This window comes from Colletotrichum aenigma, assembly GCF_013390185.1.
Source record: "Colletotrichum aenigma strain Cg56 chromosome Unknown KSG_Cg56_contig06, whole genome shotgun sequence".
Lineage (NCBI taxonomy): Eukaryota > Fungi > Ascomycota > Sordariomycetes > Glomerellales > Glomerellaceae > Colletotrichum > Colletotrichum aenigma.
The window spans coordinates 3,232,724-3,259,513 of NW_023500912.1; the positions used below are offsets into that span (position 1 = coordinate 3,232,724).

Sequence of the window (26,790 nt, forward strand, 5' to 3'; positions counted from 1 at the left end):
CGATCCAAATGAGAGTAATTGACACGGAAACGCTCAAACTTGTTGAATTCCATGATCTACCACCAGACCCATATGTGACACTTTCACATACATGGGGCGAGGATGAAGTCACATTCCAGGAGATGACGGCGCTGAGCAATGGCGAAACCAGCTTACGAAACAGAAGTACCATCGAATCTAAACATGGTTTTGAGAAGATCAAGTCAACCTGCGCGAAGGCGAAGAATGACGGATTCTCTTGGGCATGGGCCGACACATGCTGGTAGAACTCCAACCTCTCACCAACAACTCATCGCGCTGACACAACGAGTACAGCATCGACAAAACTAGTAGCGCGGAGCTCTCCGAGTCCATCAACTCAATGTTCCGCTGGTACAGGGGGTCTGCAATATGTTATGCGTATCTGGCCGACATAACCAGAGCTGACGAAGTTGTTGACATCTGGAACGAAGACGACTTCGACCCCGCAGGACTCTTCAGGAATTGCCGGTGGTTCACTCGAGGCTGGACGCTCCAGGAACTCCTTGCTCCTGACGTGGTCGAATTCTACGCCGCAGACTGGAGCGAGATTGGCACCAAATCGTCGCTTGCGGCGCGCATCGCGGATATCACAAAAATCGACATTGACGTGCTGGAAGGGCACAAGTCTATCCACAGACGTTGCGCAGCAGAGCGCTTATCCTGGGCCGCCTCAAGACAAACGACTCGTACGGAAGATGTGGCGTATTCGTTGCTCGGTATCATGGACGTTAACATGCCCTTGCTGTACGGAGAGGGCAAGCGCGCTTTCATTCGATTGCAAGAAGCCATGTTGAAGGAGAGAGAGGACTACTCTCTCCTACTTCCAAACCTTGCGATTCAACTTACTTCGAGGCTCAAGGAGTACGGCTCGCTTCGTAGCGATACTGTCGTTTCACTCGGGCCAGACTCGGAACGGGCACCGCCACTGGCGGAGGATCCAAGCGATTTCTTCGTGGAGGACCCAAATATCTGGTCTTATGCGATGATCAGTAACTGGTCAGCTGCAGAGTCCGCCATGGGCATCGAGAACCATCATGCGCCGTATCTCACCCCAAGAGGCCTGCAAATCTGTCTACCGCCAGCTGTGGATGGTTCTACCCGGGTCATGTCCAAGCGTTTCGATACCTACTGCAGAACGATGAACTTCTGCATCGTGATAGGACTTAGTGGCAGTCCAGTCGGAAGGAACTACGTCCGCACGCGCGCGTTTGACCTGGTTCCACGCGACGGAGTAACGAGACGGGAAAAGTTCGTCCACAGGTTTCAGAGCATTTGCATTATCCATCTGTCTAAAAGAAGTCTTACACACCGAAGCACTCATAACGCAATCACTGGACCACAAGACGCCTCTCTCTGGTGGACGATCGCCGCTGCCTCTCTCTCACCGATTATGGACGTGGAGTGGTTGGAGAAGCCATACGACGCCTTGGCCATTGGACCCGAACTCTGGCACAGGGTTCTTGCTCTGGGATGGTGCACGCGGGCCCCGGGCGAGACAGAACCTTTTCTGCTCGCTGTGGGAGACCATTGGGCGGCGGTGCTGTATGAGAGCGAGTGTAGGAGAAGAGGCATCAAGATACGCGCGCTTCAAAGCTCTGGCGGTTCTAGTCTGGAGGTTATGCTGGTTGCTCTGCGTGAGAAGGTGTCCCGGAAAGGTCCTGACAGAGTCTATGTTCGTCTGCGGGAAATGGCAGTTGGTGTTTCGTACAGGAAGATAGGAACAGACGAAGACTACAATACTCTCACACTGACTGCACATCCAAGAGCGGGCATGAACGAGAACGGAACGTAGAAAACATACTATACACAAAAGAAAGACGTCGCACTCAGACCTTTTAAGCCCTGGCACGTAAACACTGCACTGCCATTTCGTATCAGAAAAGATGTTCATGCTGTGAATTCCGGCTGTCGAGATGATGACTCGGTTTGTATCAAGAAGAAAATGGTATCTTTTTTCTTAGATTCTTGGGAGGCGACTATTTATACACATCTATATCCTTTTTAATATTCTTACAAAGTCGCCGTGACATCTTCGCAGCGACCACAAAGATTGTCCTCCTTGGGCGCAATGTACCGCCAGCAGCGAGGACACTTGTGGTCCTTGGGCGGCAGTACGGTAGCATGTACCAACGCCTGAGGCTTACCCGGCATGGCGGACTCCACGGCGTATTTCCACTCGCTGGCCTCGGGAACGGGCGTACCAACATCGACGGAGGACACGACGAACATGGCCTCGAGATCATGCTTGTACTTCTCCAGGACGCCGAGGATGGCGGGGTCCTCGCTGTTGAGGATGACGGAGGACTGCAGCGCCGAGCCAAGGACCTTGGCGGAGCGGCCGAGTTCCTGAGCAGCTTTGATGGCGGAGTTGGCGGTGAGGAGAGCGGGAATGTCTTTGCGGAGGGAGGTTTCGTTGATGACGGAAGAGGGAATAGTATGGGCATGGGCGTCATAGGGGGTCTGCAGGGGGTGGGCGAGGGGGAGCATCCATTCCGGGCGATGGTCCCAAGCTTCTTCGACGAGGAGGGGGGTCATGGGAGAGAGCATGCGGAGGAAGCCGTGGAAGATGGGCTCCAGGACGCCGCCGCCGTCGCCGCAATAGAGGCGGTCCTTCATGGCCTCGAGGTAGAATGCGGACAGGTCGTTGGAGACCCAGCGGTTGATGGCGCTGAAAGCTCGGTAGAATTCGTGGGATGCGTAAGCCTTTTGGACTTCTTCCATCACGTCCTTCAGTTGGACCAGGGCGATGTGGTCTAGGGTCGTCGTGGGAGCGGTGCGAGCGGACTCATGCATCGAGCCGAGCAGCATCTTGATGATGGTACGGTACTTGACCAATTGGATGTGTACTGATTTGAGAACATTCTGTCCGATGGCGACGTCCTTGGTATACTCGGAGCTGGCGGCCCAGAGGCGGATGGCATCAGGGCCGAGGGCCTCGTAGGTCGGTCCAGCGCCGGCGACCTTGGCCTTGCCTCGAAGCTTAAGAGGCGGCAGCAGCGTACCATCCATGATCTCGCCAGGGGTTATGGTGTTGCCGAGAGACTTGGACATCTTCTTGCCCTTTGAGTCCAGAGTGAAACCGTGCGTAATGAGCGTCTTGAAGGGCGACTTGGGCTGCGTCTCTCCCTCTGCTCTTTGGGCCGCAACGTAGGACAAGAGACTTGACTGGAACCAACCGCGGTGCTGATCTGAGCCCTCGAGGTAGACGTCAGCTTGGCCGCCGCTTTCGGTCCAGCTGCTACCGCTGTCGAACCACACGTCCATGGTGTCAGTACCGCGACGGTAACGACCTTGCAGAGAGGGGGCGACCCAAGCGGGCTCATCAGGGGCGTCGGAGAACCAGGTGTCAATGCCGCGCTTCTGGATGACCGAGATGATGTGGTCGACGGACTCTTCCGTAACCACAGCATCGCCGTTGGCATCATACAGGGCGGGGATGGGAACTCCCCAGGCACGCTGGCGAGAGATGCACCACTCGCTGCGGCCCACGACGAAGCTCTCGAGTCGGTTTCTTCCAGAGGCGGGGACAAACTTGACATCCTTCAGCGCGGTGATGGCGTCGTCCTTGATACTGTCCACATCGGCGAACCATTGTGCGGTCGACCTCATGACTACGGGCTGCTTCGTCCGCCAGTCGTAGGGGTACTTGTGCTTGTACTTGGCAGCTTGCAAGACGTCGTCCTCGATGAGGGCGAGAACAGCCTTGCTGCCACCCTTGAGGATCGAGGAGGATTGGGTCAACTTTTCTGGTGCATCAGGGAAGGCTTCGCTGGTGAAGTTTCCTTCGTCGTCAATGGGTGCAAAAGCGTCGATCCCGAGCGCGGCGCAAGCTTCGTAATCTTCGAAACCGTGACCAGGAGCAATATGGACAAGACCGGTACCAGAGTCGGCAGAGACAAAGTCTGCGTGGATAATGGGCTGCGGAGTCGACTGAACGCCCTGAAGCCTGTTGTGGTATTTCAATCCACTCAGCTCGGAGCCCTTGATGGAAGGCACGATGACCTCTGGTTCGGCGTCTGTGAAGAGGGCCTTGACGGCCTCAAGACGAGTGACAGCCGTGAGGTATGCGCTTCCGTTGACAGCGACGACGGCATATTCCAGATCGTCGTGGATGGCGATGGCCTTGTTTGCGGGAAGTGTCCAGGGTGTGGTAGTCCAGATGATGGCGTAGAGCTGACCAGAGAAACCGGGGAGGGCAGGACCGCCGATGATGGGGTATCTGACGTACGCAGCCGTCGACACATGGTTCTCGTTGTACTCCAGCTCGGCCTCAGCGAGCGCGGTTCTCGAGGACGGAGACCAGTATACGGGCTTGTTCTTGCGGTAGATGAGGCCTCGGCGGACCATCTGCTGGAACAGACGCAACTGTCTAATCTCAAAGTCGGGATCCATGGTCGTCCAGCGTGCGTCCCAGTCGCCCATGACAGCATATGATCGGAAACCCTCCATTTGTTCCAGAACTGTCTTGGAAGCGAGCTGCCTCGCAGCCTTTCGAATCTCGACGGCGGTCATGTCCTTGCCGCCAGAAGTGCCTACGGCTTTCAATTCGATCGGAAGACCATGGCAATCCCAGCCTGGTCTGTATCGCACTCGGTAACCTGGGTATACAGAGTCAGCTGCCGAAGCATTGGTGCTGCATGGTCAGTGGTTCCAACCTTGCTGGACCTTGACTCTGGAGATCATGTCCTTGAGGACTTTGTTCAAGGCATGGCCAACGTGAAGGCTACCATTCGCGTACGGGGGCCCATCGTGAAGCGTGAAGCCCGGTCGGGAGTCATTGGCCGACTGCCATTTGTAGAAATCATCGGCGCATCGGCGCAGGTAGTCGGCGCGGAACTGCGGGAGCGGACGAGGTCTAGAACGGGCCGGGTCAGCTGAGGCCGGAGCGGAGGGCGGGGGTCAGGTTCTTACGGGAAGGTGGACTTGGGCAACCTCAGCGTCGATGCCCATGACTTTGACATGGTCTGCTCGTGGGCATCACCGCGGGACGGGTGTGTGGGTGGTGGACTAGCCGCAACGACGATGCGCTCTATGGGATGCTGTCGATGTTGACCTTCGCCGACGAATTGACGCGATCCAATGCATCCATCGACTGTGAAAATATTAAGTGGGACACGCCGCCTGCACCGCACCGAGGTCGTCGCAGCAATAGCGCAGGTAGCACCGCTGCAAGGCTGACAGTCCACTGTAAAGTTCCATGCTTGGGAGCCGCCAACGCTGAGTCCCTCGGCACGGTGGGGGCCTTGCTCACATCACATCAACAGCGTCACTCTCCCATTGACTTCCTTCCCTCCAAACCACGTCGCATTCAACCCTGGACCTTTCTTTCCTGCTCATCTCAACTGCCTCCTCTTGCGGTCATCTAGGTTTTCACCAGCTCCTCGCTTGACTGACTTTTGCATACAAAGTTGCCAGCCTCCTCATCTTTTCAGCGAAGCACGTCTCGTCCTGGACACACGCAGCTGAACCTTTGAAGATTCCCTGCTACCGCAACACCATCCAGCACGACCTACTTCGAACCTGAATAATGGCACCCCTTCGCCGATATCTCCGGATCACAAAGTACTCGGTGCTTGAATGCCGCATCTATCTCGACAACCCGGCCCTGGCACAGAGCTGGCTGCTCAACCCACGGAATCCCATCCTGCCCAAAGTCATTGAGAGTGTCCGCCCCCTGGTATTACCAAAACTCCGCGAGGAAAAGGATCGCGAAATATCCAAAAAGAAGAGCTCCAAGAAGAAGACCATCAAAGATATCGTCGTTCAAGGTTTGCCACCCTGTTTCGCAGCCTTGCACGCTGCCACTTCCCATCCAAGCACTTCTTCAACGTCGTAATCAGCCTGGTCTGGACCACCATATACGGTATGAAAGCATGGTTTGTCTGAACATTAAACTGACCGCTGCATTGACCAGACGAGTTTGAGGTCTCCATGTTCTTGACTGAGACCAACACCCGTCATTCGCTGCTCACTAAGCACAAGCATTTCCGCGACAAGGCACAGAGCAAGTTGAAGTCCAACTCTAATAAGCTCATAAACGAAACCAATGACACACCCATTGACCTGGACGCCGAATCCGCCGATACTGCGGTGCACATTCGGCACGAAAGTGAGTCCGAAGAAGAGCCCGCCGGTCTTTCCCATATCCCCGCGGTTGATGAAACAACACGGCCTCGGCGCTCCAAGAGACAGCGCGGGGCAGCTCGTGATCAAGACGATGATCACGACTTTGCTTCGGACGACGATGTTGGCGGGGAGGCCTCGGCAATCGAGATAGACTCGGACGACGACGCTCCCCGCCCGTCCAAGCGCCTGAAGAAACAGACTACCGGGTCTGGCGACGACCAGGAAGACGACGACAAGAAGAAGATGGCCATGGATGTCTCTTATGAGGGGTTTGCTATCTACGGTCGTGTCCTGTGCCTCGTCGTCAAGAAACGCCAAGGTCTGAGGCTGGCGTCGTCGGGCACTTCTGGGAACGCCAAGCAGCCGGCTGGCCAAGCCAGCATGGAGAACTGGATCACCTCAACTCAGATGCCTAACCCTGGTGCCGAGGAAGACGCCTTGTGAGGCGTGGGTCGAAGAAGCAAACAAGGCATGTCTGCTACACACCCAACCCAACACGAGAAGCATGACGAGATGATGCCGCTTTTCCAGCCTAAGTTGGGGTCTCTGGTGGCATGAATACGCGATGGTACGATGACAGCCCGCTTCGGATCGAATTTGACACTCCTGTCATTTGTTGGGATGCAATATGGCTATAGGATGATGGTATTACTGATGGACTGTCATCCTACTGTTTCGTGTGTATGGATACCCGCCGAGCGCCCTCTCGTGATAGGACACGCGACAATCATAAGATGCACCCTCACAGTCAGATCGAGATCTGGAGTTTTTCGCAGGCCTTGCAGCAGGAATAGGCGAATATCCCAGGGACGGTTGTTTCGTGGGAGCCCCACTACATGACCATGGCGAGAGCGAGATGGTTCAAGAATCATGTCGGGGACACGTGTGCCCAGGGTTGATGTTGGCCAAGCCTTGGGGTAACGCTGGGGAAATACATGGACATCCTGGGCTCGATCACCGGACTCTGGCCAAATGGCCGCCCGTGCCGTGTGAAAGAATATTCCGGCCTCCAGACGGCGCTTGGCCACGCGGACGGGCTCCGGCTTGCTCGCCAGGAAAGTCCCCGGGTTTCCAGTGCTCTGTCACGGCATGGTGCCGAGTCGTCGATCCTCGAGAGCCATGGGCAACAGTTGTTGAAAAACGAGCGCACGGTCGACGATGTTTAGCTAGACGGGCGACAAGTGAAACGAGCTCAATGACACGCCAATTGATTGGCAGACGACAGCCTAGCCTCATGGTCTGTGGCTGATGGAGCTTACGACGTTACGTCTTAGTTTGGGGCACTTATGCCAAGCCAACGCTAGATCTACGAAGTTCCCTCTCCACCGGAATCATTGAACATCAACCGGCGCCTGCGCCAACTTTAGAAATTCGTTTCTAACCCCTCTTCTTGACTGTTGCGGTGTCTTCTTGGCGTGAACTACTGAGCAGGAAACTGACTCACCTGAACTGTATCGACGATGACATCTCGATGAGCAAACGGCACATTCTGACAGCGCAAACTCGGTCCGAAGCAGGCGGCTGTACAAGTGATTACCAACAGCGTCACATTTCTGAAGTTCGCTTTCAAGCGGTCGCCGAAGCTGCCGGACCCGAAAACGACCAGGGGACACGGTGGTTCACCGCTGAATGACATAAGTCGTTAAACGCACGTCGGCTGTCTCAAGAGTCGCTGTGTCAGGTCCTTGCTGACGGAGTTACTCGCACTCTGGAAGGTCCATCGCGAGTATGGACATCACGGACAACCGAATCGGGGACCTCCAACAAGGATGTCACACACAGCCGGGCCCAAGATGGGACGCTGACGCCAACCTTGCTGAACACGCAACTGAAGGCTAATCCCACGCACCAACTCTGTTCAAGAAGAAGATACATCCCATCAAAGTACCGGCCAACGTGTTGCCTACGAAGCTGAACTACGTCGTGGGCGTTGAGCAATGGTGTCGTGGGATCCTTGGCTGCACAGCTGCACACCACCCTTTCCAGCGATGGTGGCTTAGGATCCCGATAACGACAGCTTGATTACAGCTGCTTCGGCCGATCACATCCAGGCTATGGCTCAACGACAGGTAGAAGCGCGGCAGTCTCCCGTTAGGCCGTCCGGCAAAGGCACGGGCGGAGCAGTCGGACGACTTGACGAGGGCCTCTGACACCATGCCAGCGGGCGCGGACGGCAATGCGGCCTCAAGCATCTTGAATCCAGGCAGACCGTCCAGTCGATTACACACCGTGGTCAACCCCGCCGGTACCGAGGTTTGCACAGCAACCCACGCTGACGGACGGCCGCAGGTAATCTGATAAGGATTGCAGCCTCAATACCGCCTTTGGAAAGCCTTGCAGGTTTGCAGGGGATTACGATAAGATGGTGATCGTTACCCGTTACCCCGCTAAGCTGACGGTTTATAATTGATTGCAGCAATGGTGTCAGCGCGGCACAGCAGATCCTCCGTCGAACCGCAACCCAGTTTGCTGGCCGCATGACGTCCATCTGCGAGGTAGCGGAGGGTGTGGGTGATCGTCGAACAGGAATAGCATGGCAACCAACTATCGAGCCATTGACGTACTTGATAACGAAGCTGCGGAAACATGCACGTACGACTTGGCCTCGTCCCATGGGGAAGACGCCATGCTGTACGGCCGAAAGACCGTTTCCTCCCCCCACCGATCCGGTCGGCCGGTGGGTGGGTGTTCACGAAAGTCGGCCGATGTTGACCGTTTCTACACTCCGTCACCGTTCAGACGGGACGTGCGTGCAGCATCTGTTGCAGACAGACCTTCGTCTCAGAAATCCCCCACGCAAGGATACAGCAGGCGGAGTTAGGAGCACGGGGGGACATTTCTCTTCGTTTTGCCTAAAATGGCAGCGTTTTGGCTTCTCCGGATTACCTATTTTCGACAGATCGCGTACGACATCAAGCATAGTGGGTCAGCAACACCGCGATTGCGGCAAGATGGTATGGGGTAGAAGGGGTCAATTTTGTCCTCATTTACGAGATGAGCTTGTTCGTCCGCAGTTTGAGGCTGCTTCAATACGTCTAGCCCGACGTCCGCCGTGGTGTCCCTTGCTTGCTTCAAAATTGCTGCAAGAAATTGTAATCAAATTCAAGGGGCCGAGGGAAGCGTCTCGGAAGCCGAGAGGAGCGGAATACAAATTGGACAAAAACTGGAATGCGGGATATCGAATCAATGCCGTTTGCCACCGTACCTGCAGTAGTGGTTGTCTGTAGCTTGGTGTTGGCCAGGCAGTCTATTGGGCGACTAAACCACACCAGCTGATCAGCAAACGCGGCATCGCGATGCAGAAACGCAGCGAACCACAGCGCTGAGCCTGAGTTACCAACCACTGAGCTGCGTGAAGAACGGTACGTGATTCGAGCCCGGACGTCGCAGTCGCCCGTTGAGCCCCTGTTCAAGGTATGATCGTCAGGGGTGCTTGTTCTTGCTCGTCAGCCCGCCCCTTGCCCACCACGTGGGAATACGGTGAGTGGCCGAGCTGCTGCGGACGTGGGGCGGACTTTACTGAACGTTGTTCGCCCTCTCACACTTTGTCATTTGGGGGCTTGCGTCGCACTCGTGTCACTGCGGAGCGAGGACGAGAGAGCATCGTTTCAGATGCCTCTTTACGGCTCTGTGTCTGGGCTCTCTGATTGGCTATGCAACGAGAGTCGACCGTATTGCCTCTGTTCAGACTGGCCATGCCGAGGCTGCCGACGCCTCCCTTGGCGAACGGCCAACGGCCTGCATTCTGTCGGACTGCGGAAACCAGAGACAGCGCGACGGAGCGCGAAATGACAGAACACTTGGCTTGTCAGTATCGTGACGAAAAAGGCCAGTGAAACGATCATGAGGTCGCGCGGGATGAGATGGGGCTCTGAGAGCCCGTCGAACAAACGCGAACTGTCTGAGACTCTTGAGATGAGTACGACAGTTGCTCAACCGATGAAGCAGCTTTCCGAGACTCTTCTGTGCGGTGAATTTTTTACGTGAATAGTAGCATCGACTCATTTCCAGCTCATCCGACAATGTCACGATCGGAGTGCTGCGAGAGGCAGTGCAACGCGCCGCAGCCGCGGGCAATCTATGACGGCATGCCTGCACTCTATGGCACCTTTTCTGACTTGTCGCTTTACTCAATATTGCAAGCACGATGCCCTTTACGGTAGCTAGCTCTCACCGAAGCTACTATTTTGCGTTCCCGAGGTCACTAAGACTCCCGCCGATGGGACACTACATAGTACATACACCTAAAAACGCCATCCGTCGCACAGCCTTGCTGGAGCTGCTGGGACCTGCAGGAATGGCGCGAAGAGGCGCTTCCATCTTCTGATCGATGCATCGATATCAAAGGCACTGTAACGTGAGCTGAGCTCAGCCAGGCAGGCAAGGCAATAGCGAGATTGGTTCCCCAGCCTTTTGGGGGGCTATCGTAGGGCTGCAAGTCAGGCAAGGATGCCATCGAGGACTCCAGAGACACGGCTGGCTCCTCGCATCATGTAATTCAGCCACTCGGACCACCTGTGCTTCCGCTCTTGATACTCGTCGCCCGGGCAGCCAATGTCACGAACGAGTTCGCCTCACAATGGTTCGAGAATTGTCTTTCGCTCCAGATGCACGGAGCCAAGTCGTTGAGCTGTCAGTGTTGCTAGTTTCGGCGGATGTCGCCGTCGGCAGAGACATGTTCGACAAATCTTCAGCTCAACTTGCAGCAACAGACGTTAAATCAGAGGCATTCCACTAGCTTTGAGACATGCCAATGTTTCGCCCGCGCAGCAGTCAAATTCTTGTTTGCGTGGTGAAGGTCTCTGACAAACCCCGTCGCTCGCTCATCAACATCGATCAACGAACGCCTGGCTCGACCGGGGGACTTCCAAAATAATCAATCGACATCAGCCTGATGTCTTGGCCACGTCTCAGCCGACCAACTTGCACGATTCCTTCAAGCGGTGAGTGCAGGCTTGGGTCTGGGGTTGGTTGGGGGCCCAGCGTAACTGGAGAAATTGCGATCTCTGACATGGTTTGACATGCCCGTCATGAGAGGGATTCTAGTCCTGGCTCATATCCCAAAACATTGGCGAAGTCGCATCCCCCGGCTCACCTGCAGCTGAATGGTTGGCACGGCTGGGGATTTGGGGGCCAGTGGATGGTGATCGTGTTCCGTGTCACCTTGATCACCGCAGCGGCGGTCGCTTTCTGACGGCGCATTCTCGACAAAGTGAGCGGCGTCAAGCCCAACAAAGTCAACCGAACTGCCGAGCCTCCGAAAAGAACCGCGCGAAAACAGGGTTCGTGATGGGGTTGTCGATCAGATGATGGCTTTCCCAGGGCCTTGTGCGACCCTTTCGGAATCAAAGCTGCAGCCTTTTGTGTGTTGGACTTTTTCCGGGTTGATCACCAATATTTGCAAGGGTTCGTCCAAGGCAGCCGATGTCGCAGGATTGCCGAAAGCAGCAGCCCGCGTGGAGGAGCGTGACGGTGGGTGGTTGGTTCGTCTGAGACTCTGAGAGAGAAATGACAGCAAGCTGTCGTGTTAGTGACAGCTCGTCAACGTCAATAGCCCCATCGCTATGGGCACAGAAAAGCAACCAAGTTTCTAATGTCATGATACAGAGATTTCGATTTCGGCCGAAGATGAGGAGCTCCTTCCTCTGACTCAGGCACCGTTTGTGATGGGTTGCCGGCTAATTGAAGCAATCGAGCTACCGCGACGCTAGACATGCGAGACAGGACACACACAAGACACCAAGCGCATTTGTCTCTGTGATCGTGGAATGTAGCTTGAATCGATGGCACGGACTCTTTGTTCCTGAGCAACATGGGTAATATTCGAACGACTAGCGAATGCATACACTTTAGCCATTTTCTTGCTCTTCCGTCTGTGGGGGAGATGCCATTCCCGTGGGTTCTGGAAAAAGAAGCAAGCGGCGGCGGCAAGCAGACATCCCAAGGCTTGAGCGCACACCCCCCCCCCCCCCTTCCCGCGTCGGCATCGTGAGAACGGACGGCAGAATACGGTCTGCAAATGGAACTTCACCGAGATGGGATGGAGAAAAAAAAAAGAAGTTGGTCGGAGACATGCCGCCTGTTGTGATTCCAACTTTTTGGCTTGGTACCGGCTCATTGGAACCGTCACGGGACTCGTTGGATGCGACGCTGCATCTGCAGGACGGGGCGTGGCACACGGCTGGGACGGCTAACCCCAATGTGTTCGCTGTGCCTCTCGGTTTTCTGTGATTGCTGATGACTGGATTTTACGAGACAATGGTACCCTGACCGGGATGACAGGGCGGTCGGTGTGCGTGCGGTGTAGCCAAAAATTGCAAAGTTGGCGGCTGACTGACAGGACGGGGGGCGGCCCACGGAGAGCCGATCACACACCTGCATCGTGGAGCATCATGACGAAGCTATTCCCAGTGTCCCACCGCACACGCGTGGAGTAGCAGTTGGGCCTTTGGCGCGAACGGACGAGAGAGGTGGTGACCGCAAGTCCCACACCTGCAGCCTCAACAAGCGGTGCCGAACCGGCGAACCTGCTGGCTGGTAACGGAGGGGCTGGTTCTGGAGTCTCTGGAGAAGTTCACGAACCATCCAATTTCGATGGAACAGGGAAAGGCATTGTGAATTTGCCTCCCAATTTCCAAGGAGCCATATTTTCCTTCGAATGCGAGATCCATCATCCCGGCATGGAAGAAGGCGGTGGACTTGTGGTTCCTGACTAAAATTCTAGAGAATGCCCACAGCTTCTCTCTGACGATGGAGAACATACAGGGACAGGGAAGACGGAGGTTGGGGAAAAGGAGAACCGTTACGGAAGAGCAGACGATTCGAAACGGAGGCTTTGGAGACGTGGCCTGAGGCGCAGCGCGCTCTATCTTCATCTGCCTGCTGCAACACTGCACAGAGGGCAGAGGCGACGCATAGAGCTCATGAAGCAAGCGAAATGGCCATTGCTCGTGTCGGAGATTTCTCACAGGCAGTCCGAGCACACACATACGGTTGCTATTCTTGAGTCTAAGTGGTGTGTGTACTCCATACGGCGCACGGTGCGTGTCGTTACCGAGGACGCGTCTCGTTCGTCAGTCGTCAGTGCATGAACACCACCCACCCCCTTCCCTTCCCTTCCATATGCCGGCTCCCTCGACCGAGCCTATCAGACGAAGAAGCGGCGGCGTTGAACGGACGAAACGAAACAAACGCCGCCATCGTCACCGACGAGAAGCTGCCGACGACTACAAAGGGTGGTGAATCGGGGACCAAAAAAAAACTTGCAACTTGGAATCACGGCATTAACGGACGACGCTTGCTCGATCGGAGCCGCGTTGCCTCTACCCTTTCACTGCCACAATTTCAGCGGGGAGCTTTTCCCATTGTCGACGGCGTGTCTTCCCGGCATCGCGGTACGCTCGGGAAGGACGCCTCGTGGGATGGAGGCCTGCTGAAGGAAGTCAAGAGACATCAATCGCGATCCCGGGGATCCATCCGCATTCTTGGGGCCGATACGTGCGTGTGGTTTTGTTTGTTGGCTCCGGCGCGGCATGTGTTTGTTCCCACGCAGCGGCGGCCATGCTTCTCCCTCGTGAAAGGTGCTGCAAGTGTCTGCTTCGATCGACCTTGTCCCGTTCCGGCGAGGAGCGGATTTGTGGTTTTTACGATGCGGCCTGTAGGCAACGTCCACCGGGCATTCAGTTGTCGTGAAGCAAGCCGCTAGAGAAATGCCGAGCGGGAAAATATGCGATGCGTCTTACACAGAGCAGAGAAAAATTCTTCCTTCTCTTCAGTAAATGGGCAAATATGAGACCAGGAATTGGTTCCCCGGGAGCTAGTACACCAGCCCGACTCCTAATGCCCAGCGACGCGGTTACGCGGACCGTCTGACAGAGTTCTGACAGCTCTCAGGAGCAAATTGCGCAGCGAGTCTAGTGAAGCTTAATTGGCGTTACGGCGATATGAGGTGCTGTTATTTTGAGACTTGGGCTAGAGGTCTCAAACGGAGGACACACCCCTTTTTGGTAGGTACGAGCCATCAATACGCTCATCGTCAACCATGAAACCGTCTGTTCCCACGGGGCGCCAAGATACTGAGGGATTCTGCCGCCGTTTGCTGATCGGTAGAACGTAGAAACGTTCCATGGGCGTGGGACAAAATGAACGGCGCCGCCGAAATGAGATCAGGAACGGCGCAACACGGTCCAGCGAGGCCATCCGTACGAAGCGGTATTGCAATGGTCAGATCATATTGTTCTTCGGGATGGAACAGATCGCAACACGGGCAATGCATCACAATTACAGGCTTCAGGCTTCTTTCCCCAGCAATTCTGAGGCTCTAGAAGGACTGGAGAACTTCCATTTGTGGGAACCCACCGGGTTCTCGAGGGGATGACTGGCATGGCTCGAGCCCTCACTCTCCCTTTCTTTTTTGGGGTTGAGGGCGAGCAGACGGGTTTCGGTCTGATGTTCGTCTCAAGTATTCGCGGTGACCGAGGCAGGGGGCAGGTTCAAACGCATGGTCCATACCCTTATGACGTCCGACAGCGATATCCCGGCCGGCGTTCTGTGCTTCATAATAGAGTGTTCTCTATGACAAGCGAAAGGGGGAGGCGAAAAGGCAAGAGAATCGGGTCATTACCGAACGCCGCGGGAACTGATCCACTCCTTCTGGAAGAATTCTTGGAATCCTTCTAGACGTCGGTGGAGATGGGGGGGGGGGGGTTCAGAATTCCATGGAGCCCTTCCTCGTCCACTTTTGTGGCCATCTCCACAACACAGTTTCATTCTGGGGTTTTGAGCAAAAACTCCAAGGTTTTTGTCCAAAATGACGGTGTTGGGGGAATGCGGTCTGGCAGCAGCACGAGAGCAAGACCCACGTTACACCTGAAATGGGCACCCATTTTCTCCCATCTCGCTTTGGGGGAGAAGAGAAGGGGAGGGGGCGTGTTGCTTGTTCTTCGTTCTCGCGGTCAGAGAGTTTTCACACGTTCACGTGAAGAGTTTACCTGACCCTCTGGGCATTGGCATTGGCATTGGCACTGTCATCGCTACGCGCTCTCTCTGCCCGCTCTCTGTCTGCGTTGGAGCTAATGATGTAGGGGTACCTGACGACCAGGCGCCGTTGGACGGGGCCCATGATATCCATGTGTATGTATGCGCGCGCGCGCGCGTGGCCGTGCAAAAGAGCGCACATCTTTTCACGGGTCTCAGCCTTGAATTTTGTCGCAAACGGTTAAACGAAGCAGAAGGAAAAAAAGTCCGACTGACGGGGTCATCTCCGGCGGGCCATTGGCGGTTAGGTTAGGTAGGCTGGGAATGCGCCAGCTCAGTGTGAGTCACACATGCTGGATGTTCATCAACAACACCAACGGGACGGCACCCATGAACAGCTGCGTGCGTGTGTTTGCTTTCCAGGTTCAGCCAGAGAGAAAACTTGACCGCCTCTGTGCTGCGATACCTGGTAATTCCTGGCTTGGCGGTGGAGGGGGGGCACTTTGTTTTTTTCCCCTTGCCTTCCTTCTTTTCGGTCTTCTCGGCACGAAGCATCTGACAGGGATTGGCCTCTCCACCGTTGCGGTTCGTCAGCGTCAACAGAGCCAAGTCCCCTTTTTTCTCCATATCAAATGCAAGAGAACCCTTTTTCGATGGAGCCCTTCTTTTTTGACGTTTTCTCGGTGGGGAAGACAGAGACAGAGACGGCGAAAGTGGGAAGGGGGGGCGTTTGTTCATCAAACGGGGACGGGGCTGCGTTCACGGTGAACAACGTGGCCTTGGAATTCGCGAACCAGCATCAGCCCGATTTTCTTTGGTGATCATTTGTTCTCCGAGGACTGTGACTCGTTCGTGGGTGTTGGCGTTTTCCGGGAGAAGGGAGGCAGGGAATTGGCGCGGTATGACTGGATCGGCGTGACGGCGAAAGGCCCAAGGGGCCCAGCGCAAACGCCGAAGTGACTGTTTCTGCGTCCACTCAGGCAACAGCCCAACCGCAAAAAAGCCCATATTTCAAGGGCTTCCGAGTTGGAGGATAAGGCTGCATGGGAGAGGATCAACATGCAGCTTGCCCATGTGTCATCACAGACACTCACACTTCGATGGGCGGTCAGTTGGTTGGTTTCCCCCCATATCACTCCGTCGTCATTGATGGGATAATCAAAACGGAGGGAAGGGGTCGTGGAAGGAATGGGGACTTCCAGAACATGTAGCCTCCCGTCGGCCGTGCTCGTGCTCGTTGCCTTGGCGCCGGCCGGCCGTTATCTTGGAGGCTCCCTTTTCCTTGGTCGGAGGATACGGTGCGCGTCGCGTACGGATTTACACTACACCACCAGGCACACCATCCCATGCGGAATCCGGTGCTGCGTGCCTGGGGCCTGAGGCGTCTCCCGCTCCGCACCTCCCATCCAAGTCAGCAGAGTGCTGCGCTGTTGCTGACGGAGGGGCATGGGCTGTGTAACACAAGGAAGAGAGAGTGTGTGTTACACAGTATCCAAGGCAGCAATCAATCAATCAACCAGCAACGGCACAGCTGGTGAATTGAATTGGGTTTCGCTGGGGCGGGAGGTTCCAGTCAGCCTGGGCTACTACGCACACATGGATTGGTGGATGGTTTGACGGCGCGGACATGTCTTTGTTCGGGAGGTCGTGAAGCTTCTGACTGGAATATGTCCCCCTTCGCGAGGCACCCGTGGCCTCCATTTGTTCGAGAGCCTCGTTTTCGCACCGGTGGAATTCTACACTTTGTGTGACTTTGTGCGAGATGAGGCCAACTCTAAGCCGTCTGGACTCGGAGCAACATGGCGTTTCGTTCGTGTGCCTTGTCGAAGAAGGGCGGGCATGGTCTAAAGCGATGCGAAAACTGGGAAATGGGAAATTCCGATATGTCCTGCCTGCCTGGAGAGGTGTGGGAGGATACGACGTGGTCGACTTACACGCTCGTCATTGATGACATGTCGTCGTGCGAGAAGACGACGCTCATCTCACGTTACTATTATGCATGCATGCAAGGCCCTATCACCCAAAACCCGACGACGTGGAACGTTGCGAATGGGTCTATCTTCGATCCGCGCAATGCAATGCGTAGGGCCAGAAGATCCTCAAGACATAGCACAGGAATCAACCACGGCAAGACTGGCGCTTGGTGTAGCGTCCAGGTCGGGCATCTCCAAGCTCGTGCTCCGCGTCAACGACCGCGCCGGTATCCAAGTTGCCGGGACTGAAACGACACCAGATGTGGAAATGAGCCGGCAATGTCAGCTACAATAACAGCGCTGCTGGCCACGGCAGAAGGATTCACTATACTACCATCGCGATTGCAATTTTGGCGTCGAGTGCAGCCACCAGCGGGGACCATCTAGTGAGGGGAAATTCAATGCTGTATGCCTCTCTTCCTTTGTCTGCGCGGGTCGATTTGGGTGTGGCTTGCACCTGCGCGCCTCTTCTCACTCGGAGCTTGCACGCAAGAAGAAGGTGTCGCGAGGGCGTTATCCGACGTAAGAAACTCAGTCTCCTCTGCCGCCGCGGTGGCGTTGCGTTTCCCCTCTCATAGATGCGATCTTTATGAGGAGGAATTGCACCACTGGGTGCCTCCCTTTCCCAATACCGTTGACTCGCCCGGCGCGGGGCTTGGAGCGGCGCCATTTCCGACAGTCCCAAACAGCTGGGACGCAGGCAAACACACAAGTCACGTCGCGGCAAGCCATGATCCTCGCGCGAGTGACAGCTGGTGGGGATGATCCGGAGATCTGGGACCGCCGCGGGGGCGCTTTCGCTTCGCTCGGCGCTGGTACACGCCGCGCCGAAGCACTGTGACTGAATGACCGTCCAAACGTGAACTGTCCAGGTGCTGCGGGTCGTCCTGTGGTTGGACCGTTTTGTTTCACGATTCCGTTTGTACGGTTGGTCTTTTGTTTGTGTTATTTTACCTGCCGTTTGCTTGAGGGGGCTATATTCAGGACCAAGGCAGGACTTATCGGGCGTCGTGGTAGCGGCTCAGCCACCACAGCCATCATCACCGTCAATCAAACAACACGATGTTGCAGTGAAGCTGCTGACTGCAGTGAACTGCATACTTCTTACACGACGGCAGTTTGGACGGTGTTACGGTACCCGGCCGCCGGCTTCGCGACCGGTGGTATGGTTCTTCTTCTGGCGAGGCACAGCAGCAGGAGTAACACTAACACTAACACCGCCGCCGCAGCCGGGAGTTGTTTGGTTCCGTTTCGCCCAAAAGGTCGAGATGCAGCCGTATCCGCCGGTCGTGACCGTCAGCAATACGTAGTCAGTCAGCATTGGTACCGGATTTCTTCATCCCTCCCCTACCCTCCACCCAGCCCGGCGCGGCAGGCTGTAGGCTGTGTGTGTGCGTGGTGAGCAAGAACGAATCCGGGCAGATGGGATAACGCGGGAACGGTGCTGTGCGATTTGCTCGTCGCTTGCGGCTTCGCCCCTCACATGCAGCGACAACGTGGTCATGAGCAATTAAAGAGGGCTGGCTAGGCTGCTGCAACTCTACAGATACCTTGCTCTGCTGCGGCGCAATGCGGGATTACGGACATGGAAGGGAACTTTTTTTTTTTTTCCCTCTCTTGATGTGTGTGTTTTGTGGTCTAGTGTACTCTATTGTGCGTAATTTTTCTTCTTTTGCCTGGTTGATGTAGGGCCAGCTGACCACGACGTGCAGGCTGGGCAAAGGCCGGGGGGTGTGTGCGATTGTCGACTACGACGCTGTGGTGTTGCTGCAGGATGCGATGCGGTATGCATGGCATGGGAAAGGGTGAGTCGTCGATGTGGTGGTGGTGTTGGTGTTGGTGGTTATGATGAAAAAATTACGGTGAGGCCTTACGGTGGGGAGGCAGGCAAAACGAAGGAGGAGGGGGAGGGGCAGTTGAGTGGATGTCAGCCCGCCAACACTCGAGACGGTGTGTCAAGTTCAAACGGTGGGCCGAATGCGGAGCTAACCAACCATCTTCGTCACACAGGGGGGACTGAGAGAGATGATGTTCAAGATCAGCGTCGGTTGCTGATTATCTGCAGCCTACCAATCTGTTGGTTTCAGCTGAGACTTGGACCGGTGAGGAGGGCAATTGACTGATCTCCCAAAGAATGACGGGAAGAAGAAAGAATGGCGGGCAGACAGGAATAGCTCCTCGGGATGGGGGGTTCCCGATTCAGCTGCCTCCCTTTCACCGAGAGAGGCTGCGCATCAACAACAACCAAAAGGGACACGAAGGGAAAAAGCAATGATTACGGACGAGAGAAAGCTGAGCGACGTCGCAATCAATGCTTGTTGTTCCCTCGGTGAAGGAGGAGAAAGAGAGAGACAGACAGCTGCTTGCAGGCTGAGTGAGACACTGACACGGGCTGTGGCTCGCTTGTCTTCATTGGCAATAGACCCAGGAACAGAAGTACAACATGTGAGACAAGAAACAAGGCTATTGTTCGCCCATCACTTTCTGTGTCTTGCCCCACGATCTCTCCCCCAGGGCTTACGTCGATGCGACACTCTTTGACCCGAGCCATTGGTATCTTGTGTCGTCAATGTTCCTCTTTTTTTTTTTTTTTTTTTTTTCTTCTGCTGCTGTGTTTGCCAGCAGGGGGGTTAGGTAGGGTAGGGTAGGGCGGCTGATCAATCGCGTCCTCGATCAACAACAAGGCCTGCCCTGCCCTCTCTTTCTTTTGTTGCTCATCTGCGGTGTGACTCGTGATGTGTTGTTCGGTCTCGGTGTGCCGGGCTATTGGAATTTCTTGCTGGACCCCTTGCATTCCCGAGCCTCTTTCTTGCTTTGCTCTCTCTCCCGCCCAAGTAGCCTTTTTAAGCCTTCGCCTTTTTTTCCTGTTCGCCGCTCAGGGTTCAGGGCTGGATGTCAGTGATGATGATAATTTCCGTTCGGGGGCCCGTCAGGCCACGGGTTCATTGGGAATGGAGTCAGGGAGAAAGCCAGATTGACTGGTTCACGGGTCATGAGTCCAAGGTTTTTTTTCCATCGCTCCCGCAGCGGTGTAGTGTAGCAGGCGGGCGGTTGAGCGGTAAGGCAGACAAGACAAGACGGGCGGGCTTTAGGCTTAAAACGCCGAGGGCATGAGATGAGCTGCAGCTTGCAGCTCTTTTGCGAAGCGCGGTGAAGAGGAGCGACGCAGGGATGTTCCCTCTGTCTTGGGTAGGGTGAAGTCAATGTCTGAAGATGGGGGGCCCCCCGAGGAACCGTATTGCAACCTCCGTACGGCAGTCCGGAAAATCAAAATAACATTTTTTGTGCGAGTGTGTCACACACACAAGGGACAAAATTAAACATTGAGGTGGACTTTATGAGCAAGTTTTGGGGGTCCTGCGCGTTCCTGTCTCGGAGTTTCCTGTAACGGTGACAACACACACGGGTTTTGCGACAAGGCTGAAGGAGGAGGAATCTAGACTTTTTGGGATGTGATTAAGCATACCAACAAACGTTAGTCATGGCAACGAAGAAGATTTGCAACTGTGAAATTGCGACGGAGATTTGTGAAAACAGATTGGGATGGTGTACGGAAGAGGAAGAAGAAAAAAAAGTTTGCACAAAATTTTTTCCCATGCTTAGCTCGGCTTGGAAAGTGTGAATGAAAATCCGGAAAATAAGGCATCGTGACCAGCCCAGCACTGACACCGCTTCTTCTCGGAATCCACTGGAGCAAATGGAAAAGCAGCCACCAGATTCTCACACAGACACTTCATACAGACCCCTGGGGGCCCTGAATTTGCGGGTTGGCTGGCTGGGGGGGGGAGCAAGATCAACCCAACAAATCCTGGGCTGGCTGGCTTCTTTTTGGGGGCTGGAGACCGCTTGAGATGTGGGAAATTAACAATGATGGAGGCCGCGCAAAAATTGGGGATGGGAGGCGGTCGACGAGTTCCACGTATTTTTTTTTCCATGAGAGCTTCCAAACGTTCTATGCAGGGGATTGAGGGAAGCAAAGCGGAACCACTCGCATTTGCACGCCCCCTTCCCTTCCCCCTTGCTCCCCTTCTTCAAGGACTCCAGCCTTTTTTGTCCTCTAGCGAGATCCCAATTTCCCCTTCTCCATGTCGAGGAGCTGCTCTTCAAAGAGGCGACGACGGTACTGCGGGTCCGCGGCCTCGATGTTATCAATTTGCTGGTGGTTGATAATCCGAACCCTGGGCGATTTCCTCGGTTCGTTCGCTTCATTATTCCCGATTTCGATGCTGGCGATGAGAGAGTCCCCTTGTTGGCCTGCCCCATGTGCCCTTGCCCTGCCCTTTCAGCCTGGTCCGATGCAAGATACGATTTGCTCCCACTCCGAACCCTGGGACGGCGCTTGATGACAGGCAGATTTTCTAATTTGATGATGATGCTCTGCCCGCTATGCGAAGGCCCCCGGACAGCCTGAAGTCGTGGCTAGCCTGGAGAAATCGTACGTTGCGACCCCCAGGCCTCAGCTTACTGTGTCTGCGACCCTGGGTGGGCTACCTCAACAACAGAAGCAGCCAGGGGACAGAGGACAGGGCCGCGCAGGCTACAGTACCTATTTCGCACCCTGAAGTGAGGTAAGGTCAGCATCAGGCTGGGGGCGCAGCTGTGCAGTAGCGGCAATACGCGGGCGCTGTTGAGGTGAGAGTGAGGCCCCTGGAGAGCACATCAAATTTAGCAGCGTCGATGGGTAGGTAGCCTTCCATTCGAAGGCAACGTTGACGGCCGGTACATTAGCCTTGTACGACGCGAAGATGCGCGGCCGGAAGACTGCGGCATCTCGGAGGTCAGAGGCCCGCAATGATGGGAGCCCGGGGATCTTCTGTACAGATGGCCGTTTGCAGACATCTTGGTGTTTTAGTCGTCGTCAAATATCATAAAGTTTCCGTAGAGCTTTGGTGAAAGGGCTACGGCCGTAACGGACGGCTCGAACGGGGGGCTATGCTATGGACCATCGGCCGGGAGGACGGGATTGCGCGGGAGTGGCACACATCAACGTCGTCACAGATCGTCTGGTGTATTCTATTTCCTTTGACGATGAGAATTCCCAAATTGGTACTTTCAGTTTGGACAGGACAATTTTTAGGTACGCTCCGGCAGCGGCAGGCGGCTCTCAGGCAGAAGTTTGAATGTCAAATGGCGTACGCGTTTGGATTGGGGGGGCCTTTTGTCCGAAGTTGCAAAGGTTGAACAGAGCTTATTCAACCTTTTGACAACTAGCCAGGCACCGCTTTGAAGTTTACGGCCGCCCTCCCTGCCTCCCTTTCCCTCGGGGGCCTGAAAGGGAAAGAGAGCAGCGGGATGATTAGGCGGAGAGGGAGGGGAGGGTTGTGTGGTGGTGGTGGTGGTGGTTGTCAGCGCGCATACGTGCGCTGTTGGCTCTTACTCTGACACGCACGGCGAGTATTCGTTGTCGTCAACTCAAAAATATTGGCTTTGTGTGCGGCCGTGTTGCCGGTTGATTGATGAATCGTCTGAAGATGGTCGCAGAGAAATGGGAGCTCTGATCGGACTGTGGGTTGCGTGCTCACTGCTACTGCTGCTGCTGCTGCTGCTCTGCCCGCTGTGTTTGGGGGTGGTGGGTTTGAGCGGTGAAAGGCAACTACTGCATAGTATCCGTAAGGTACTTTACTCTACGGGTAAGGTGAGCGTCGCAATCTCCCAGACGGTTTGAGATTGAACCATACGGAGGTGCCGAATCGGTTCTCCTTTCTTTGGCCCTACGGATACGTATGCACGTCGATCTGAACGGTGCGGGCGGTACGGAGTACGGCAGCAGCAGCAGCAGGGCAGCAGCAGGAGCATGACCATCTGCCGTTTTCTGGAAATATGCTGGAGATGACCGCGAGATTCTGGTGGATACGGTGGTGCCAAGGCCTGGGCTGGTGTGACAGGGGCAGCACATGCTCTGGACAAGGGGGGCCCCCCCTGGTGCGCGGGCTTGTTTCATTTCCTTGCGTTGCGGCGGTCAAGCCCCACGGTGACTCTGGCACTGCGTCACCGCCAGAGGGTAGACGGAGCGTACGAAATGGGACGAAACGGTGCGGCGGAGTAAAACGGTTGAATGACAAGACCGTGTTCGGGTTAGCGTCTGGGTTTCAGCGTTTTGGCAGGGGACAAGCCCAGCTGAGGTGGCCCCCACCGTCCCGGCGACAGCACCGTAAGGTATGGTAGGTACTCAGTTCTTCGTACGAGCAAAGATGGGAAAGTGCGGATTACGGGAGGGGCTGACGGAGGCGCCCACCCCCTCCCAAGGCTCAGACTCAGGCACAGGACCAGGACACAGGCACAGGCACAGGCACACACTCATCACAACACCACCTGCGTCTCCCTACCGTAATGCCAGGCACCGCAAACCGTAAGTTACCGCACACACCCACCGCGTCTCCGTCCCCGTCCGCGTCCCAGTCCACGTCCGCACCCCACCACCCACCACCACAGCGACCACACACCAGACGGACGCTCGCCCCAGGGCAAGCTTTAAATTTGGCAGTGTCAGTGTCAGGTACAAGGGGCCAAAGTACTGACGTATTTCGTCCCCTACGGTATTTTGCACCAAGAAGCAGAATTCCTTTCTTCACCTTCACTTTAACCACACACCACACAACACCCCCCCCTTTCTGACCCCTGGACACCCACCGCCCTCGCACCCCCCCCCCTCCCCCCCTGGTCCGCTCCAAGAGAGACACCAGTGCCCGATCCAAGGTCAAGCTGGGCTAACCCTTGCAAGGTTTCTGGCTGTTCCAAAATTGCAGAGTCTCGGACAGCTCGCTCTGCAAACAGGCACCGCCAGCCAAAATGTCCTCCCCATGGCCGCATCCGTAGATACATAAGGCACCCGACTCCCCCCCTAGCATCGTCTGTCGAAGAATCTCAACCAGATCACCATCGACCATCACCAATTCAGACGACTCTACTCGCAAGCCAAACCAAACCGTTTACTCTACATATAACCTCTCAAGACCTTCCATCTACCAAACAAGACTCTTTGTCTCTCCTCAACGGCTTCTTCTTCGCAACCACCACCACAACAACACCAAGGCTTCACTTAGACAGCCTTACCAACCACAACCACCAACAAACATCACCACCAGCTTTATGGCTTCCTCCGCTCTCGACTTCAACATGCCTGCTCAGCGCCCCTCGCAACTTCCTCCCTGCCCCGGCCCCCCGCCTCAGCGCCCTCTTCCTCCTCTGCCCACCAGAGGTTAAAGAGTTGCCTGGGCGGCGACAGCCTCGCAACCAAACCGACAATGACGACTTCTCTCGTATTTCGGAACACTCAATCAGCTCACTAGAGCAATGAGTTCAACAAACCCACCGGTGTCTTCGCAGTCGGACAGTCAGGACAGCCTCCCGCACATGTCAGGACATGAATTGCGAACGAACATGACCACCACCTCTTCAACAAGCCGGCCCATTTTGGCAGCCCGCATGGAAAATCAGGATTACCAAACATCTCTTCGGATATGCACGCCATCTCCATGTGCTGGCCATGCACGGTCGACCACCACCTACAACCACAAACCCACACCACCCACACCCGCTCGGACGGAGGAATTCCAACTTCTCTCTCAGCCGCCCTCGATTTGAACCGCGCCGGACTATTGCAGCCGACCCCTCCCTCTCGAGGGCCGACAATCATCATCTCTGCATCACGATAACGTCCGCCGCGATCACGAGGTCGCAGCCTGTCTCCTGAGTGGGCAACGCCCTTCTCTATCTATTCTTCCTACCCTCTTTTCGTGCCGGTCACAGAATCGCTTCTCTTCTACCTTGGCTTCGTCATTGATTGCTTCTGAGCAATATTCCAACCAACTCTCTACTACAACCATTGTACCACCACAACCACAACCAATCTTTTAATCAATGACCTACCAACGGAACGAGCGAAGCATCATCACGGGACCAGGATACAACTTGAAACGTCATCCCTCATCATCATCATCATCACCAACCATCATGTATCAATAGACATCAGCATTGTAACGGGGCAACTCGGGAGGGAAGGAGTTCACAGAAGCCCCTTCCAGTTTTTATTTCTTTTCCACTTTGTCGTCGCCGATACCCCCCTTCCCTTTCTCAGAGAGATGGATGGATTCGACGGAAAGTAACGAGCGAAAGTTCTCTTTTTGGGTTTTGCATCAAAAAATCTGGGGGAAAGATTCGGAGTTCTTTCACATTTCTACTACATCAAAGACCACAATCTAGATGAGAGAAAGCTTTCATAATACCACACAAATAATTCATCCAAACCAACATGACTATCTCGCTCCTCGTTCGCCTTGTGTGAAGAAAAATGAGCTCTGACCTCGACAAGCAGCTAGGAAACCTGTCAGCGTATGATATGCCCATGGGGTAAACAGATGCGGCTCGCTGCTCTGGGCCGACTTGCGAGACGGGAAGCGAGGCCCCCTCGCTGCTGTGAGACAACAGATGGCGTGAGCGAACCATTCGACCCTCATGCCAGGTTCCAGACAAGCAGCGTCCCCCAGCCTCCCAGCCTCCGTGCCTGCCGCAACGAACACCGGGCCCAGACGCGGGGTTCCTGAATCTCCCTGGGCCGATCAATCAAATCTCGTGTGTTTTCCCCCTCCTCTTCAATCCCTCAGCCTGCCTGAGCTAACACACACCTGCAGCATCTTTTTGGGGGTGGTGGTGGTGGTGGCCTGCGGGCTACGGCTACAGAGAGCTACATGGGGGGGCCATGCGCATGGTTGTTGGCAACGTCGCAGCGGCCCAATGGGCCGACCGCCATTTTCCTTTTGCTTCGCTTTGCGGTGTTATTGTTTGATTTTCCTCTCTCTCGTTCCGTGAGAGCCCTATCTGCAGGTTTCTGTTGCTGACTTTTCCTTTGGGTCCCGGGGTTTGAGGGGGGGATGGATGGAGGGGGACTGGGTTAGGTAGGCCACGCATAACCGACCCGAACCGCACGATCCAAGGTTATCACCCATCACCCATCACGCAAACACGACAGCACGACCGTAACCACGGACAATGACCGTTGCTGTTTATCGAACATCGGCTCGGGGGGCGGCAGGCCGGGGTAGGACGCAAGAAAACTCCACACGACGGCTTGATTTCCGCGACTTACTCGTCGCAGACGCCCAACTTTCGGCATCACAATCACATTTGCGGGCTGTCATGGTTCATACATGACGATTATCACGGTGTGGTGCTGCTGCTGCTCCACGGACAATCTGGCGTGTTTACGGAAAAAGAAGAGCAGACTGGCAGAGTGGCAGACCGGGTAGCGTCATGCGTCATCGTCAACTTGATACCGCCGGTCTGGCGAATCGATACCGAGGGGGGGTGCAAGTGCAAGTGCAAGTGCGTGCGTGTGCGGTGTGCAGCTGTGTGTGGGTAAAAGGGAAGATCATCTGAGATCTTTACCCGTCCTCGGTGCTTCCTCCTCGCGACATTCACAGAAAAAAACCTCGGGCAGGAGATGGAGAGTGGTTGCGCCAACGGCGTGAAAGCGCAAGAAAGCAGCAGGCAAGGGTGGGTGGGTTGGACGGGGGAGGGATTTGGGAGAGCGGGTAGGGCGCATGACGGGCAGAGCCGTAGCGACAAGCAAAGCGGGTAGTATTGGGATGGATTTGGCATTTGCCGCGGGCCCTTTTTCCCTTTTCCTTTGCGTGCTCACTCAAATTCTCTCACAGCAGATTTCGGCGAGGCGGCGAGGGCACACTGGCATCGTGCT

General features: G+C 55.4%; 5 protein-coding genes across 5 annotated transcripts; 3 read left to right on the forward strand and 2 right to left on the reverse strand.

The window, feature by feature from the left end:
* Window positions 1-8: 8 nt before the first annotated feature.
* Window positions 9-1,813, forward strand: HET-E1-0 (Vegetative incompatibility protein HET-E-1; the record flags this gene model as incomplete). Its single annotated transcript, XM_037325132.1, has 2 exons — window positions 9-262; window positions 316-1,813. The coding sequence occupies 2 exons, from the start codon at window positions 9-11 to the stop codon at window positions 1,811-1,813; spliced, it is 1,752 nt and encodes a 583-aa protein (XP_037177049.1).
* A 218-nt stretch (window positions 1,814-2,031) lies between these two features.
* On the reverse strand, window positions 2,032-4,982 carry CGCA056_v009886 (Isoleucine--tRNA ligase; the record flags this gene model as incomplete). The annotated part of the gene is made up of 3 exons (XM_037325133.1): window positions 2,032-4,619; window positions 4,677-4,876; window positions 4,933-4,982. 3 exons carry the CDS (start codon window positions 4,980-4,982, stop codon window positions 2,032-2,034), a joined length of 2,838 nt encoding a protein of 945 aa, XP_037177051.1.
* A 566-nt stretch (window positions 4,983-5,548) lies between these two features.
* On the forward strand, window positions 5,549-6,591 carry CGCA056_v009887 (uncharacterized protein; the record flags this gene model as incomplete). The annotated part of the gene is made up of 2 exons (XM_037325134.1): window positions 5,549-5,789; window positions 5,936-6,591. 2 exons carry the CDS (start codon window positions 5,549-5,551, stop codon window positions 6,589-6,591), a joined length of 897 nt encoding a protein of 298 aa, XP_037177052.1.
* Window positions 6,592-7,478: 887 nt separating this feature from the next.
* On the reverse strand, window positions 7,479-7,783 carry CGCA056_v009888 (uncharacterized protein; the record flags this gene model as incomplete). Its single annotated transcript, XM_037325135.1, has 2 exons — window positions 7,479-7,499; window positions 7,592-7,783. The coding sequence occupies 2 exons, from the start codon at window positions 7,781-7,783 to the stop codon at window positions 7,479-7,481; spliced, it is 213 nt and encodes a 70-aa protein (XP_037176979.1).
* Window positions 7,784-25,550: 17,767 nt separating this feature from the next.
* Window positions 25,551-26,454, forward strand: CGCA056_v009889 (uncharacterized protein; the record flags this gene model as incomplete). The annotated part of the gene is made up of 3 exons (XM_037325136.1): window positions 25,551-25,667; window positions 25,727-25,810; window positions 26,191-26,454. 3 exons carry the CDS (start codon window positions 25,551-25,553, stop codon window positions 26,452-26,454), a joined length of 465 nt encoding a protein of 154 aa, XP_037176980.1.
* Between the last annotated feature and the right edge of the window lie 336 nt (window positions 26,455-26,790).